This window comes from Ailuropoda melanoleuca, chromosome 12 (assembly GCF_002007445.2).
Source record: "Ailuropoda melanoleuca isolate Jingjing chromosome 12, ASM200744v2, whole genome shotgun sequence".
In the NCBI taxonomy this organism is placed as follows: domain Eukaryota; kingdom Metazoa; phylum Chordata; class Mammalia; order Carnivora; family Ursidae; genus Ailuropoda; species Ailuropoda melanoleuca.
This window is the reverse complement of record NC_048229.1, coordinates 36,370,131-36,386,510: the sequence shown is the minus strand read 5'-3', so window position 1 is coordinate 36,386,510 and position 16,380 is coordinate 36,370,131. Positions and strand designations below refer to the sequence as shown.

The following is a 16,380-nucleotide window of genomic DNA, read 5'->3' as shown; positions in this document are numbered from 1 at the left end:
ACCGTTGGAAGCAGCAAAAACCTGGCGAATCAATTCTTGTCAACCGGGGGGGGGGGGCAGATCAATCGAGGCACCGCCACACCGCGTCGGTGAGGAGGCGCCTGGATCCAGAAAGAGGGCTTAGAGGCTCTCATTTTCACCAGTGACCAACACGCCCCATTAATAACGTCCACATGTGGGTAGGGGCACTGGAGAGATGCGGCAGGTAGAGCCCAGCCACTTGCCATTAGTAACTGGGAGGCAAGCCACGCAAAAACCGAAACGAACCAAACCAAACCAGAGGGAAAGAGCCTTTTCCTGGTGCCACGTGCATCTGAGACGAGACGAGACGAGAGGAGAGGAGACGAGACGAGCGAGCACCAGCACGAGCGCTCAGGACCTAGGGTGCGGCTCAGTCTCACTTTACTTTCTTCCTCAGACGTCGGTGTTGCTCACGTTATTCTTACACAACATGTCAAAGTCTTCACATGCACATGACAAAAGACAGATTAATCTACTCAGAACTGAAGGTTTCCAATTGGTAAAATTTTATTAAAACCCTCCCACCTGGAAGTCCCTTTGGGAAAAGTTCTACAGAAGGAAGCACCACCACATCCAGGGGGCTACGTGCTCCCAAGGGAAGCGGTTCATCAGCCTGCGGGCCCCGCACCGGGGACCCGGGGGCCGCGAGGCGACCCAGCGGACTGAGGTAGGCTCGGGGTGCCCCCCACGCGGCAGCAGAGGGGTGACGCGAAAATGAACTGGCCCTGGCCGCCTCCGGGGCCTCGACTGGAGGGAAAACTAGGAGACTTTTCTCTAGAAGCTTCTCTGCGGCTTGTCTTATGACCGCCAGGACATACTTTTGTAATGAAATAAATAATAAAGTCCATATTAACTGAGAAAAAGCCACACATTCCTTGGGTCTTGGCTGCAGCAAACGCAGATTCCTATACACCGAATCTGACTTTTCTGCTACCCTCACACAAGATCTCCGAGACTCCATGCGTGTGAAGAAGCCCTAAGGCCTTCTGGCAAAGTCTGTCATTCAATTCACTGGTGCCGGGGCCACCCTGGTCCCCAGGGGTGGGAAGAGTGAGTCAAGCACGGGAACCCTGCCCAGGCTAAAGGGGGTGGCTGTCAGAGGATCCCAGAGCGTGAGGGCTGTAACCAGAGGTGCCCCCAGCTGACAGCCACGATTCCCATTCATACACCAAGGACTGCGCTGGAATTTGGGGGGCCTCAAGTCTCCCCGGTTTAGCCTCAGTGGGGAGAAGACGGCAGGCAATGCCGCACTCTAGGGCCCAAGGGCCCCACACGGTGAAACCACACCCTCGCGCTTGCTTCCAGGGCTCAGGGACACCTGGGGCACCCTTCTCGTTCAGAGTCACCCGCCCCACTACCCTACTCCTGTCCACCCTCTTCGCACCTGGGCAGCTTCTGAAGACCGGGAACAGCCTCCGCCCGCTGCACTCCTCAGGAAGCTTCCCAAGCCCCTCAGCAGTTTGCACCCATAGGGGCACCCACACGGAGCCCCACCTGCCCAACCCCGCTGGCCAGATGGCAAGCACGGCTCCAAATGCCCAGGTCCCACCACAGCGGACAGGTCCTGGGAACGGATCAGTGGGGCCAGGCTCCATAGGCAAGAACAGCCCAGGGCAGCGGGCCCCGGTCTGAAACGAGTGTCTTTATTGCTTGTACCGTACAAATGGGAGGAATGGGGAAGGCCAGTGGGGAGGACAGAGATTTGTCAGATAAATGACATACACACACAGAAAGGAAAAAGACCCCTCACCCACCCAAACCAACCCTCACCCCACCACAGGATGTGTCTCTCTGAACTACCTAGTTTAGGAGGTGGGGCAGGGAGACCAAAGCCACAACTAAATTCCACACACCCAGAGATGTTGGGGGGGAGGGAAGGAGGGGGGAGGGAGGCTGGGCAGCAAATGGACCCCAAGTGCGGCTCCCCTACCAGGCCAGCACCCCTCCCCTACAGGATGAAATGCTCGGGCCAGGGCCAGGGCCCAAGCCCACACACACCACGCACTCAAGGCCGGGACACGCTCGCCCTCACACATACCCAAGACGCACACGCACACACACACCCTTTTGCATCCACGTCCCAGATGCACAGGGCCAACCACAGACACACACAGTCTGAGGCACGCACACATGTGCCCACAGCACTGACACACGTTCACCTTAAGGCTGCAGAACTTGGGGCCCAGGGAGGGGGAGGGAGGGGCCCTGGAGCCTCCCCTGCTCAGAGGCTGTCCCCCCCAGTACGTACCAGAGACCCTCACTCCCACCCCCTCTTCAACCCCAAGTCCACAGGGCCCAATACTGTCTCGGTGCGAGATGTGTAACAGTGGAGCTGGCACCCCTCCGCCCCAGGCGGAAAGAAGAGGGTGAGCCCTGCTCCCATCCTTGGCAAGGGCTGGGGCCGGGCCCAGGGCCCAGGGCCCAGCAGGAGTTAAGGCCAGCCCGAAGGAAGCCCTGGTAAGGCACAGGACTGGGTGGCAGGGAGGCTCGTCCCCAAATGTTCCTCCTGCCTCACCCACAGGGTCAGGGGAGCAGCTTGGGAGGCTGCGGAAGGCAGGGCCAGGAGACAGTGCCCATCCCAGGCCCCTCCTCGTTCCCCACGGGGCAGATCAGGCCCCGTCTACACGAGGGATCCCCGAACCCCCAACCCTGCAGCTTCCAAAGGCCCCCGCCTGTCCCTGGATATTATTGCTTTTCTGCCCCTGTGTGGGGAGGGGCCGGACTGCCCGCGCCAGGCTGCTCTGAGCCCAACAGCACCAGGACACCGTCTGCTGGGCGTCGCGTCCCACGAGGTGTCCCACGAGAAGGCAGCCTCTGACCGAGGCAGTGGCGCAGGGGCAGGCTGCCTGCAGGTGCCCCGCCAGAAATTCAGGCAGGACCCGCAGCTCCACGCGTAGCCCCTCGCAGGGGCTTGTGTTGATTAAAAACCGGAATCTCTCCAACCGCCCGAAGGCCTGGTCCTGGGGCGGGCAGTGGAGAGTCTCCCAAATTCTGGTCTGGGCACAAAGGTGAGGACAGGATCCTGGACGCAGGGCCGCTGGGACCGCTGAGGTGAGTTTGGCAGAGGGCTGAAGAAAAAACTGGAAATGGGGGTGAGCAGGTGAGGGATGGGGATGCAAACAAGAAAAGGCAAAATAGAAAGTCTAAAAACAAAGAGACAAGCCCCCGGGGCGGTGATGGCAGCTGAGCGTGTGTCCTGCGGCGGCGGCGTCAGCGGCGGTGGGCGGCACTGCTCACTCGCGGATGCTGGCCGAGTAGGAGAACTGGGGGAAGTGGGTCCGCTGGTCCAGTTCGAGGGAGCCCAGGCTGTCATCTGTGGGGGGGCGGGTGGAGGTGGATTGGGGAGAATGGGCCTGTGGAGGGCCCAGCACCCTGAGTGCACTACCGGGAGTGGGCAAGGGGGCCCAGCCTTAGGAAGGAATGCAGTTCGCATGAACCCCCAACTGGCAGCCATCCATGAAAACAGAACAGGGAAGACCCAGAGACTCCCCCTAACAGAGGCCCAACCCCGACCAGAGCCTGGGCCCACAGGCCCCACAGGCTCCTCCCTCAGCCAACTCCACTCTCCCCTCCAGCACCACACTCTGGTCTAGCCCAGACCTCTCCCTGCCCTGGCTGCCACTGCGTCTCCCCCCCATCCAGCCTCCAGCCAGAGGGACTCTCGCGAAGCCCAGATGCAACCCTGCCCCTCCTGCACCAAACCTTTCCCGGCTCCCCATGCAGCAAGTCTCTATTCTTCCCAGTGGCCCCCAAGATCCTCTTGCTCAGGCCCCGGACCCCCTTCTTCCCCCAACTACTCCGGCCTCTGCAACACTCCCACTCCTGGGCTCCATTCCTGCATGCCATTCCTCCTGCTCAGCTGCCACGTCGTCTCCACCAGGAAACCACCCGCCCTGACTCGGAGGCCAGGTCAGGCATTTCCTCGGGGTCTCCCCAGTCCCTGGGCTCCTACACCCTAGACCTGACCACTCTGGGTTGTCACCCCACCTGGCCCAAAGCTCCCTCGAGGCAGGGCCAGGGCCGTCTCAGTCACTGCTGTGTCCCCAGCACAGCCCAGCAATGGCTGAGTGAGAGCAAGAACTCAAATAGGTGCAGAATCAATGCACCCATCCGGCCCCAAAGACCTGGGCGATTTGGAAAGACAACCATGAAATGTGCCATCCTGGCACTGAAAGCTTCCCATGCGTCTCCTGCCCAGACCTCTCTCCCCTGACCTCTGGAATGTGCTGTGGCCGAGGGCTCCCAGTGACCCTCACTGGGTCCAAAGGTGCACAGCCCAATGGCAAAGAGCCCCGCAAGCAAACTGCAGACAAACTGCCCAGACACCGGGAGGGGCCTGCGAGCTTCCTCCCCAGAACTGGGTCAACGGCAGACCCCACCCCTCCACACCCAGCCAGGCCCACCACGAGGGCCAGACACTCACAGCGGTCCGGGGGCGTGATTGTGATGGACTGGGCAGTAAACTCATCATCAAAGTACCTTGTGTCAACCTCGGAGGTGACCTGAGGTTTGAAGGGGGGCAGAAGCTGCGGAGGAAAGGAGCCCAGACTCAGGACCCTGGGAAGAGGAGACCTGGCCAAGGTCACTCTCGAGCAGCAGGGCTGCGGGGCTCTGGCAGGGGCAGGCGGGTGGCGGGGCTCACCTTTTTCTGTACCACGTCCTGCCAGTTGACGCTGAGGAAGAACCTGTGCTCCATGACCTCCCTGGCATCGCTGGGCCCCCCGCCGAGCCTGGGCAGAGACGGTCATGAGCACCCGCCTCCGGGGCCAGCGGGTTCCCGGAGAGAGGCTCTCAGTGCAGGCCCTGAACAACCTTTAGTGATTCTGTCCTGGCCACAGGCCGCTTTGCAGAGGAGGAAACCGTGGCTCAGGGAGGGGGGCTCAGAGGCCCAGGGTCAGAGCCAGGGAGCTGGTAATGTGGGCTCTGAGTCCAGAAGAGGAGCTGGGAGGGTGCGCTTGGCCACCCTCAGCCAGGCTCAGGGCTGCGCTGTCTCTCAGCGTCCCCAAAGAACAAGGCGGTGCGGGCAGAGCGCTAAGGACAAGCCTGACCCCGAGGGAGTACCCACTAGGTGCCAGCGGCAGGGATGGCTGGAGGCGCCGTAGGGACAGTACGTAGGCACAGTACGCAGGCGTGAGCCTGTGCACTCAGCCCCCCTCCAGGCTGAGGGGACAGTGGCGGCAGGTGGCACTGGTCTGGGCAGGACAGACTCCAGCCCTCACCTCTGCTTGGGGTCCTTCTTAAGCAGCCCAGCAAGCAGGGACTTGGCCTCGGGGCTGAGCGTGCGCGGGAAGCGGATCTCCTCCATGAGGATGAGCTCGAAGAGGCGCTCGTGGTCCTGGTTGTAGAAGGGCAGGCGGCCGCACATCATCTCGTACATGACCACGCCCAGCCCCCACCAGTCCACCGCGCGGCCGTAGTCGTTGTCCTCCAGCACCTGAGCACGGAGGGGCAGTGAAGGGCCAGACCCACACCCCGGGAACCGTGGGGCTCACAGGGACCCAAAGGGGGGATGCGGCACGGCCTGTGGCTGTGGAGGGCCATCCGAGGGTCTGAGCTAGGGAAACCACACAGATCTGAGGGCCCCTCCTCCCCTGGCCTCACACGCCCAGGGACCTCCAGCCCCAGGCACCTCGGGTGCCAGGTACTCGGGTGTCCCACAGAAGGTTTTCATGGTGGCCCCGTCACTGATGCCCTCTTTGCATAGGCCGAAGTCAGTGATCTTGATGTGGCCATCTTTGTCCAGCATGAGGTTTTCCAGCTGTAGAAAAAATCAATGTATCAGGGTCACATCCTCCCAAAGCTTTCCGCCCGCTGCCCCCCCACCCCCTGAACCCCACATGCCCTAGCCATTCTGTGGGAGGGCCCTAGCCTGGGGTGATAGTTGTCATGCCAGGGGCTCCAGGATGAGCACGGGGCACACCCGCAGCATAAGGTTAAGCCCTTGAGGCTCAAAGCGAAGCCAGACCCCACACCTCCCTAGCCCCTGGTCAGCCCCCAAGGCAGCTGGAAAAAAGCTGGGGTAGGGACAGTGACAATCTGACACGTGAGCAACACTAGCTTTGTTCCTCCACTGTTTTTTGTTTTAAAGTAAACACTAGGCCCAACATGTGGCTTGAACTCACAACCTCAAGATCAGGAGTCGCACGCTCTGCCAACTGCGCCAGCCAGGCGCCCTTCTTCCTCAACTTTTAACAAACTTAACACAAACGGGCAATTTAGGGGCGCCTGGGTGGCTCAGTCGTTAAGCGTCTGCCTTCGGCTCAGGGCGTGATCCCAGCGTTCTGAGATCAAGCCCCGCATCAGGCTCCTCCGCTGGGAGCCTGCTTCTTCCTCTCCCACTCCCCCTGCTTGTGGTCCCTCTCTCACTGGCTGTCTCTCTGTCAAATAAATAAAATCTTTAAAACAAAACAAAAAAACCCAAATGGGCAATTTAATGGACCTTTGTGGAAGCCCCACCAGGTCAAGAGACCATTCCCAGACCCCTAGAACCTCCCCCAAGCGCCCCTTCCCTCTTATTGACCATCCCCCCACAACTGAGGAAAAACTCTACTCCTCCGCTCTTCTTTACAATTTCCCCACCTAAGAATGCCCCTACAAACACCACAGACATGTGTGGCCCGTCCTGGCTTCCCTCCAGGGGAGCCTGAGGCGCATGCGCACGGCAGCGGAGCCGCGTTTCGCTCAGTAACGGTTGCACAGAGCCTGGCTGCGGGGCGCCACCACAGCGCACTGCGGCCCTTTCTGGACAGCGGGCCCTGGGGTTGCTGCCAGCCTGGGGCTAGTGTGAACGGTGTGCTGGCAGCATGTGTGCCCAGGCTCTGCGGGGGACACAGGGGTCCATTGCGGCCGTGCATGAACCTAGGGCAGAATGGCTGGCTTGCGGGCACACGGACAGTCAGCTGCGGGGGGTACTGTGTGAAACCAGTGCCTACGGTGCTTGGACCTATATGTCCGCCCACACCAGCCCCGCACTCCTGGCACAGAGGTGTGCGTTCACCACCGCCACCCGCAGCCTCGGCAGGAGGGCTGGCATCTCACAGCAAGAGGGACTCGGGAACACCCACAGGGTAGACCCTCCCGGGAGAGGGGAGGTCTGAGGTTGAGGGCCTAGGTCCTGCCTCCCTGGTGTGAGCAATGCAGGTGCCACGGGCCAGGAGGCAAGTGCACACTCACCTTGATGTCGCGGTACACCACGTCCCGCGAGTGCAAATACTCGAGGGCAGAGACTATCTCTGCACCGTAGAAGCGAGCCCGCTCCTCCGTGAAGACGCGCTCCCGGGACAGGTGGAAAAACAGCTGCGAGAGGAGGGAGGGGCAAGAGGTCAGACACTGGCCCAGAGGAGCGAAACACAGGACCCTGCCCGCTGGCCCCCAACACCCAGCCCAGGGACACGGTGACACCTACGCCATGAACCTGCAAGTGACAGCGGGAAGAACCAAGTGAGAGACGGTGAGCAGGGAAGAACTCCTGTGAAGAAAACACTGAGCGAGGCACGAAGAGCGAAGGACAGTCAGGAGGCATCAAGGGGAGAGTAAAGAGGGATAGTGTGAGGGGACGGGGGAGTGACAGCAAGAACACACAGGAACACAAGTCACAAGCAAGTGACAATAAGCCATAAGACCAATGGGACACATGAAGCCAACAATCAGGAGCCAGTGCCTGACACCTGTGTGCAGAGAGAAGGCTGTGAGGGATGAGGGGCGGGTGACCGCTTGGGCTGGAGCAGCCCAGTGACGACGAGTGGCAGACTCCTCCCAGCAGGAGAGCATGGGGAAAGCAGAGCACGGACTGGTCTGCCCGCCCCCTCCCCGTACATTTTCCTCACAGCCTGACAGACGCCCTCTGTCACGTGCTGGCCACCCACCCCGCAGCCCTCCACCCCTCTCAGCGCCTGCGCGTGCATCCTACCCCCAACTCACTAGCTGGGTGAACTTGGGCAAGCCACTTAACCTCTCTGAGCCTCAGTTTCCTTGCCTGCAAAATGGAGTTGATGATGCCTGCCTCAAGGGGTGGGAGGGGGACGAGGTGACACCAGCAAAGGCCCCTCCCTTCCACCCTCTTCGTCTCACCCACGGTTCCCCTCCGCTCCCCTGACGCTTGGGAAGGAGACGTGGGAGCCCTGGCTGGGGGCTGCTGCTCACCTCACCACCGTTGGCATACTCCATCACAAAGCACAGGCGGTCGTGGGTCTGGAAGGCGTACTTCAGTGCCTGTGGGGCAGGAAGGCGGCCACGGTGGGAGGTGGGAAGAAGGCTGGCACTCTGCTGATTCTGCAGGCACACCCCCCAACCCTGGCAGCCGGGGCTCAAACTTCAGCTTTGCCTTTTGGGGTACATGAATGAGCTTGTGGTCCTGAGAGCAGGGAAAGGGTTACTGGGCTGAAGGATGTGGTCTTCAGCCTTCAGCTAAGCTTCTGAGAGGTGCAGCCAGGGAGACATTCAGTTCGGAGCAACCAGAGCTGTTTTACCTCTCTTCACAGTCAGGTGTGTCGCACGCACACGCGCGCACACACACGTTTGCTGGCTGGGAGTTGGCAGTGGCTTGGGAGCAACCCCAAAGTCAGGATGAGCAAGTGATCTGCCAATAAACAGCAGTTCTCACACTATGCACTAAGAAGCCCTACAGAAAGTTCCTCGGAGTACCCCTGAGTGACCCCTCTGCTCATGACAAGTCTTCTACTCTCTATCTTCTATATCAAAGTACCTCATACAATCTCATTTGAACAAGTGCCATGAATTAATACGACACCTGGACAGCAGCTGAGCTAAAGAAATGACCCATCCCAGAAGCCATCCTCCACTTGGTCCATTTAACTGATGGCTGCTGGCCTTGATGAAGACTGTAGCCCAAAGAGGTGTCTCCTCAGACAAAGCTGACAGGCAGCACAAAATACATCTCCTCCTAAGATTACATTTAAAAACAGAAACAGGGGCGCCTGGGTGGCGCAGACATTAAGCGTCTGCCTTCGGCTCAGGGTGTGATCCTGGCGTTCCAGGATCGAACCCCACATCAGGCTCCTCCACTAGGAGCCTGCTTCTTCCTCTCCCACTCCCCCTGCTTGTGTTCCCTCTTTTGCTGGCTGTCTCTCTCTGTCTAATAAATAAATCTTTTTTTAAAAAAATTAAAAAAAATAAAAACAGAAACAAAAAAATGTTCCCACTTTGACCAACTGGACTAAACGCCTCTAAGTCATCAAGAGTAGCCATGCTCTCCTGGAGGCATCTTGTAATATGGATCATCAGTCAGCTGAAGCTGCGCCATGAAGCCACCAACTGTGAAAAAGCTGCCACCCCCAGGCTTTGGTTCAGGCCATTTGGTCTGGCCCTGGCCACCTGGCCGACACTAAGTCCTTGCTTTGTGGTGGCAGGGTTGGGCTCTTTTCCTGAGCTCCATCTGAAGCAGGCCTCTCATGGCACACAGGGAGGCCAGGCCCTGCCTGAGAGGGAAGGACCACTCACAGTGAGGAATGGGTGCCTGGTGTTCTGGAGGACCCGGCTCTCGGTGACCGTGTGGGCGACTTCATCCTGCAGACAGAGGCTGGGTGAGGGGCTGGTGGGCAACACCATGCCTGCCCCTGCCCCCACCCCCACCTAAGGGATGGGGGAGCAATGCTTCGGGGGAAATGCACTTCTATTCCCACCCAATACAGAGAATGGCAGGAGTGGAATGGTACCATCTGCAAGCCGGAATGAAATAATGGCCCCAAGGGTGGCCTGGGTGGCTCAGTGGTTTAAGTGTCTGACTCTCGGTTTCAGCTCAGATCATGATCTCATGGTTGTGAGATCGAGCCCTGTGTGGGGCTCTGTGCTCAGCGGGGAAGCTGCTTGAAGATTCTCCCCCTCTGCCCCTCCCCCCAGTCGTGCTTTTTCTCTCTCTCAAATAAATAAACCTTAAAAAAAAAAAAGAATGGCCCCAAAGAAGGCCAATGAGTGGCTCACTCTCAAAGCCATGAGGTGAGAAGTCGATGGGGACTTTATGACAGAGGGCTCGAGCTGTCACCCTGTCACCTGCAGAACCTGCAAGCCAAGTTTAGCATCTCTAAGGAGGAAGAAGCAGCAGCCATTGTTAAGACCCCTCAGGTGACACCACAGGCAGTAGGAATCACCACTCTACGTGCTGTTGCTGAGAAAAGGAGGTGGATCTGATTCCCAGTGTGTGGTCCCCACAATGGCGGCATCATGTCGCCTAGGAACTTGGAGAAATGCAAATTCTCAGGCCCATCCCAGACGCACTGAGTCAGAAACTTGGGGGTGGGCCCAGCACAGGCTTCGCAGGCCCTGCAGGTCACTCGAACATGGGCTCAAGTCTAGTATCTGAGGACACAGCAGCCCCCTGGAGAACTGCTAAAAACCCTGCGCTGCCCGCAGTACGAACACTGGCTCTTGTGGGGCTGAGTCTGTGCCCAGGGGACACCTGATGAGAATGTCTGAAGACTTTTTGACTGTCACAACTTGGTGCTACTGGCTTTAGGGGTGAAGGCCAGGGTGCAGCGACTCATCCTACAGTACAGGACAGCCCGTCAGAGAATGATCTGGCCGCAAAGGCCGACAGTGCTGAGGCCAAGGAAGCCTGCCTCGGACCAGTCACAGAGGGGACTCTTAGTTTTGCTGGATGAGATCACAGTCACAGTCTTTAAAATCTTCATCTGCTAAAGATCCATATCTAAGTATATATGGGTGTAGGGGAGCCTGGGTGGCTCAGTTGTTAAGCATCTGCCTTCAGCTCAGGTCGTGATCCATCCCAGGGTCCTGGGATCGAGCCCCGAGTCAGGTTCCCTGCTCAGCAGGGAGTTTGCTTCTCCCTCTCCCTCTGCCCCTGCTTGTGTGTTCTCTCTTGCTCGTTCACTCTCTCTCTCAAATAAATAAAATCTTTAAAAAAAAAAAAGTATACATGGGTAAAATTATACAATACCTAGAACGTGCCTTAAGATACTACAGAACAAACAAACAAAGGGGAGGGGAGAGCTAATGAAACAAGATGGGCCAAATGTTGACAACTGTTGAAGCTGGATGTTGGTTACATGGGAGTCCACAGTATTTATTTCTCTTTTGAACACTGTCTGGAATTTTCCCTTTCAAAAACTTTAAAGGGGGGAAAAAAGGAACAGATACCATTCTGGCCCAGCCTCTTATGGAGAGGTCCTAAGCCAAGCCCCCAGCCTCAGGGCCTCCCCACAGGCCCATTCTGCCACAAGAGACCTGCCTTCAGGCCCTGACAACACCTGCTGGGTAAGGCCCAGTCAGACTCTCCACCCTAGTCCCTGGGCGCCCAGAGGGTGGGGTAGGGTGGGGTGGGCCTCAGGCTCCCTAAAGGCCCAGGCGAGTGTGGTCCTGACCACAGAGGCCAGCCAGCGGCAGCCCCAGGGGCACCCACCTTGGCGATGATAACTTCCTTCCGCAGGATCTTCATGGCGTAGTAGCGGCCGCTGGCCTTCTCCCGCACCAGAATCACTTTACCAAAGGTGCCCTTGCCCAGAAGTTTGAGATAGTCGAAGTCATTCATGGTCTGCCCAGGAGGGGGAGAGAGTGGGCCAGTCAGGGCTTGGCACGTGGCCCACGGGAGGACAGTTTAACAAAGAGAAAGGAAAGATCGAAAGACACTGTTGCCAAAATGCTCGGGCATGAGCAGGAAGGGAGGTTCCAGGCAGCAACTGTTTGCTCTGAAGTGGCCTTCAGACCAGGGCTCTCCCAGGCAGAGGGCTCCGGGAGGCTTGGCTATGGGGGTAGACAGGTCTTCACGATCTCTGAGGATGTGGCTGCCCCTCACTCCAGGGGCAAAGAGCAGCCCTGGGGTACCCAGAGCCATACATCGCCCATCCCACAGGGCAGTCACGAAGGGTCCCACCATGCCCCTGCGTGCTCTGTAGGGGAACCACGGGCGGCAGGGCCAGCGCTGGTGGGGAGAGGGCTGTTCCCAGACTGGCCGCCTGCCCCACAGCACTTACCACCTTGGCCCGAGCCTTGCTAACTGCCACTTCCATCTCCTCGGCTGCAGAAGGGTCGCTGGGGGAGCCACACTTATAGTCCATGGGGTCCTCACCTGGGCCCCGCTGCTTGAGGCTGTTGGCGACCATCTGAATGGCCCGCATCCACTCCTCCCTGTGAGGGACAGGTCACAAGAGCCTTGGGTCCCAGGAGCCTGAGCAGGAAGGACAGAGCCCCTCCCCCTCCAATGGGAGCAAACGACCCAACACCTTTGAGCGTTCTGGTAAGATCTGTCTGAGCTGGGGGGAGCCGACAGGGCAGGAATGACATCTTACAGAGCCTTTGGCTGCAGTGGGTAAGAGAAGGCAAGAGCGGAATAAGGATAGAGACTGTATCTGTGTCCCAGGAGTGGCCTGGCCCGAGGGCTGCTTGAAGAGAGCAGCAATTAAATGACCAAAGAGAGGAGACCACCTTTCTTCACAGCCCCTTGAAAATGAGCCACCACCCTGAGCCACAGTGCTCCTCAGGACTCCTCCAGAACAAATGCCAAGCGCGATGTTTTGTAAAAGCAAACCAAGAGGAAAAGGGAGTATTCATCCACAGGAGAAAGCTGAAGATCTCATACGGCAAGATCCCATGGAGGGAGCTGTCTGCCAGGAGGGCTCAGAGACAGAGGTTCCTAGTGGGGCAGAGACGTGACACAGAGGTGGCAGACAGGGAAGCAGGTCCCAGCCAAAAGGAGCTTGGTTTAAGAATAAACTATTTCTGTCATTCACGATTTAGAACTTGCTCAGAAATAGCTTTCTTTTGATACTTGCAAACTGTTCTGTCTCTAGAAAGGGAAAATAGATCTAGGAGAAATAAGTAAAAATAACCCGAGACCACAAAAAAGAAGAAGGAGGCTGAACGATACTCGATTTTCCAGACCCCTCCCGTGTTTGACTCACTACACAATTTTAGGTGGCTCAACCCAGTGTATGTTGAACCCCCTTCTGCTTGGGTCTATAAAACAGCCCCATGAACAGTGAGAAAAATAAAATGCACACGAAGAACGAGAAAATTCAAAGAGCCCAAGCAGGCAACCTCCCAAATCACAACAATTTAGGTAAGCCTCCGTGAGACCGGCCAGTCAGCCCCACTTCTTCCAGAATCACCCCCAACCCCAGGCAGCAGGTGAAACTGTGCTCGCACTCCCGAGGCATGGAGGCCCCTGGCCAAGGTCGCGCAGGAAGCAAGTGGCCTGAGGAGCCGGGGCCTGGGGGGCTGCACTCAGCTCCAGTGCCTCACGACCCGAGGGCATTACAGCTATGCTGTAGGCCCACGCGCACATCTCCCCGTAATTTGACACTGCTGGATTCCGGGGGCACCTTACAGCCAGTGGTCCTTTTCGAATGAACTGAGCCTTGCTTTTGCTTGGTATTATGGAAAATACTGGTGTGCCTCCAGGGGATGGCATCTTGGATTTCCTGAAGGGTGGCAACAGTGTCGAACTCCCCGGGCACCAGAAGGGGTAGGGAATGCGTGTCTATGCAAGGAACACCCTACAGCTCAGAGGAAGGAGGAAAATCTAGATGCAGGCTTGGGATGGCCTGAGACACCTTAAGGGAAAAAAGAAGGCGCAGAGGGGCAGACTGTCACGATCCTGGAGTTAGAAGCAAGAGGAATGTCGCACAGGCACGTGTGCTCACCCCAGCATGGACCCCTCTGGAAGGGCGTGCATGACACGGGGCCCTGGTTGCCCCAAGGGAGGGGAACTGGGAGTCAGCGGTAAGGAGGAGTCTAATTCCACTGTCCCCCAATCACAAACACTCCCAGAGCATTCACCCCTCCTTTTGCATTACAGATGTGGAAACTGAGGCAGAGATTGAAATGACACAATCCAAGAAGAACACAGCGGGTGCTCCGACCCTGGTAGCACAGAGGGCCCGAGACCTTCCAGAGCCGAAGGGCAGGGCCATTCCTGCTCAGCTCTATGGCTTGCGAAACTAAGCAGTCACCGCCCCAGGAGGCCCCAGCTCACGCCTGGGAGCTCCAGGTCTCAAAGCGGCCTCGCTCACAGAAGATCGTGCTTTCTGAGGCAGATGCGTGAATACCGCCAGCACCGACATCAAGTGCTGGCACACTGGCCCTCCCCGGGGCCAAGTCTGGGGGCCCCATAACCCACAGGGGCAGGGATTTCATCTGTCTGTCCACGCTACAACGCGGCACCTGAGCGGGGACTCAGTAGGCAACTGGGGAACGAGTGAGCAAGAAGGCTGAAGTTCAAGTGGCCCCAGACTCAGTGCACACGAGGCCCAGTGCGCACCCAAACAGATGACAACAAGGCCCAACGTACGCGCAGGCAGGGCAGCACTGGCCTCTACCGAGCCAACGCCTCAGGCTGCCATTTCTCAACTTGTTTTAACCCATGACCTCTTTGGGACAAGTTACAGTATAAATCCCTATCCCCACATTCATATCTCTATTTTTCAAAAAATGGCGGTGGGGTGGGCACATCCCATGATAGGCTTTACCAGATCATAAATGTCCTCTTAGAAATTTTTAAATGCTGACTTCAGGTCTAAAACCATGGATTGAAGAAAAAAAAAAAAACAAAAAACACCGGGGCACCTGGGTAGCTCGGTTGGTTAAGCATCTGACTCTTCAGCCCAGGTCTTGATCTCACGGTTGTGAATTCAAGCCCTGCACTGGGCTCCACGCTGGGCATGGAGCCTACTTAGAAAAGAAAAAACAAAACAAAACAAAACAAAACAAAACAAAAAACCCACCAATCTCCTAAGAGACATTAAAAAGAACAAAATATGTATATATCTCACGTATAGAGATCTCCAAGGACTGTCACATGACAAAGGTAAAGACTAAGACGCAGGAGGTGCCGTCATCTCTGTTTGTAATGGAGGAGAACACAGACAATCCATCCACAGAAGCCTGGATAAATAAATATGGGTTCGGCCACACCACGGGAGCACTGGAAGCAGCTCCAAAGGGCCTCTCTGGGCCCCAGAGCAGGTAATGAGGAGCGTGGGCTCCGGAGCCGCGTGGGCTGGGACTCAAGCAGCAATTCTGCCTCCAGGGCAGGCTCACCCCTCCTCGGCAGACGCTGAGGCACAGGCGAGCCGCTGCGTACAGACCACGGTATACGGGAAGCATTTGACTCCAGGAAGGTGTTCAAGACGCCAGGTGAGGCCTGGACCTATGCCATCCACCCTGGCTCACGCTGCCCAGGCCCCTAGGCCCCTTGGCCCCTTGTCAAGGGAAGCCGCTGACATGCAGGAGGCTGCTCAGGGGTAACTGGGGCTCTCCCACCGCCAGACAAGCCCCCAATCCTGTTCCAACTGGACCAAGATTGCAAGGTTGCAGCACAGAATTCCAGAGAAAAAGCAAGGGCCTCTGTCCAGGGTACTCCTTAAGGGTTTGCAACATGGTGTCTGGGGCAGAGGGGAGCTCCCACCCATAGCTGGGGCTGCTGAGCCTTCCACCCCTCAGAGGAGAGCCCCCAGGGGAACCAACCTCCTTCCCCCAGAGACATGATGAGAAAAATAAAGGCTCCACAGACACCAGCTCCTTCCACACTCATCAAGAACACTGGAGTCGGGGGGGGCATTTCTAATGTGGAAACTGAGGCACACAGCGGTAGAGTCACTTGTGGGGGGCACACACACAGGAGGTGACAAAGCTGAGACTCACATCGGATCCTTGCGCTCCTTGTGGCACCACGCCACCATTCCCTGATGAGAGTAACAGCTTCCCTCCCAGATGAGGCCCCGACGGATCAAGCAGAGCCCTCCCGCAAGAAGGCTCAAGAAGGCTCGGGGAATAAGGCATGCAGCGCGTGCAGCCCAGGCATGGGGTGAAGGAAAGCCACCCACAGGGAGTTCAGACCCTGGCCACTGTTCTGAGAGGGCCTCCCCCACCAGGGAGCAACAGGAACACCAACGGCTTGCAGAACGCACTACGGCCGGAAGCTCGGTCTGCCCACAAGCCTCCCAAGTACGGACTGCGACTCACCTCATTCTATGAACAAGGAGACTGAGGCACAGCGATGCCAGCACATGCCCAATTACACAGCCAGCCAGCAGAAGCTGCAGGGCACAAACCCGAGAGTCCCTGCCGCCCTCAAAGCACTTGTCCTGTCAACTGAGCACTTTCAGGGACCTTCTCAACCCTCCTGTGGGCTCTGGGACCGCAGGAGGTCTACTGGGAGGAGCCACGGTCCCGCAGGCAGCACTAGGCCCAGTGAAGACCAGCTCAGGAGTAGGTAGCTGGGCCCGGAGCTCAAATCCACTGCAAACTGGTCGTGGGGGCCCAAGGGACTACACTTCTCAGGCCTCGGTCTGCCTCCCACGCACCAGGGCACGACACACAGGCTGAAAAGCAGATTCTGGAGCCAATGGCCTGGCGTGAATCCGAGGTCTATCCCTTCCTGGTGGTGAT

The 16,380-nt window shown here is 57.9% G+C and overlaps 1 protein-coding gene across 1 annotated transcript in view; it reads right to left on the bottom strand.

The window, feature by feature from the left end:
• Positions 1 to 505: 505 nt before the first annotated feature.
• AKT2 (AKT serine/threonine kinase 2) overlaps positions 506 to 16,380 on the bottom strand; it is a 30,890-nt gene continuing 15,015 nt past the window's right edge. Inside the window, exons 4-13 of the mRNA XM_034638446.1 lie at positions 11,967 to 12,120; positions 11,396 to 11,527; positions 9,481 to 9,546; positions 8,164 to 8,232; positions 7,195 to 7,317; positions 5,651 to 5,779; positions 5,241 to 5,455; positions 4,664 to 4,751; positions 4,445 to 4,547; positions 506 to 3,334 (exon numbers count right to left, since the gene is read on the bottom strand). Of these exons, the coding sequence (XP_034494337.1) occupies positions 3,255 to 3,334; positions 4,445 to 4,547; positions 4,664 to 4,751; positions 5,241 to 5,455; positions 5,651 to 5,779; positions 7,195 to 7,317; positions 8,164 to 8,232; positions 9,481 to 9,546; positions 11,396 to 11,527; positions 11,967 to 12,120 (1,159 nt within the window). The 3' untranslated portion in view covers positions 506 to 3,254. The remainder of the gene's footprint in view (positions 3,335 to 4,444; positions 4,548 to 4,663; positions 4,752 to 5,240; positions 5,456 to 5,650; positions 5,780 to 7,194; positions 7,318 to 8,163; positions 8,233 to 9,480; positions 9,547 to 11,395; positions 11,528 to 11,966; positions 12,121 to 16,380) is intronic.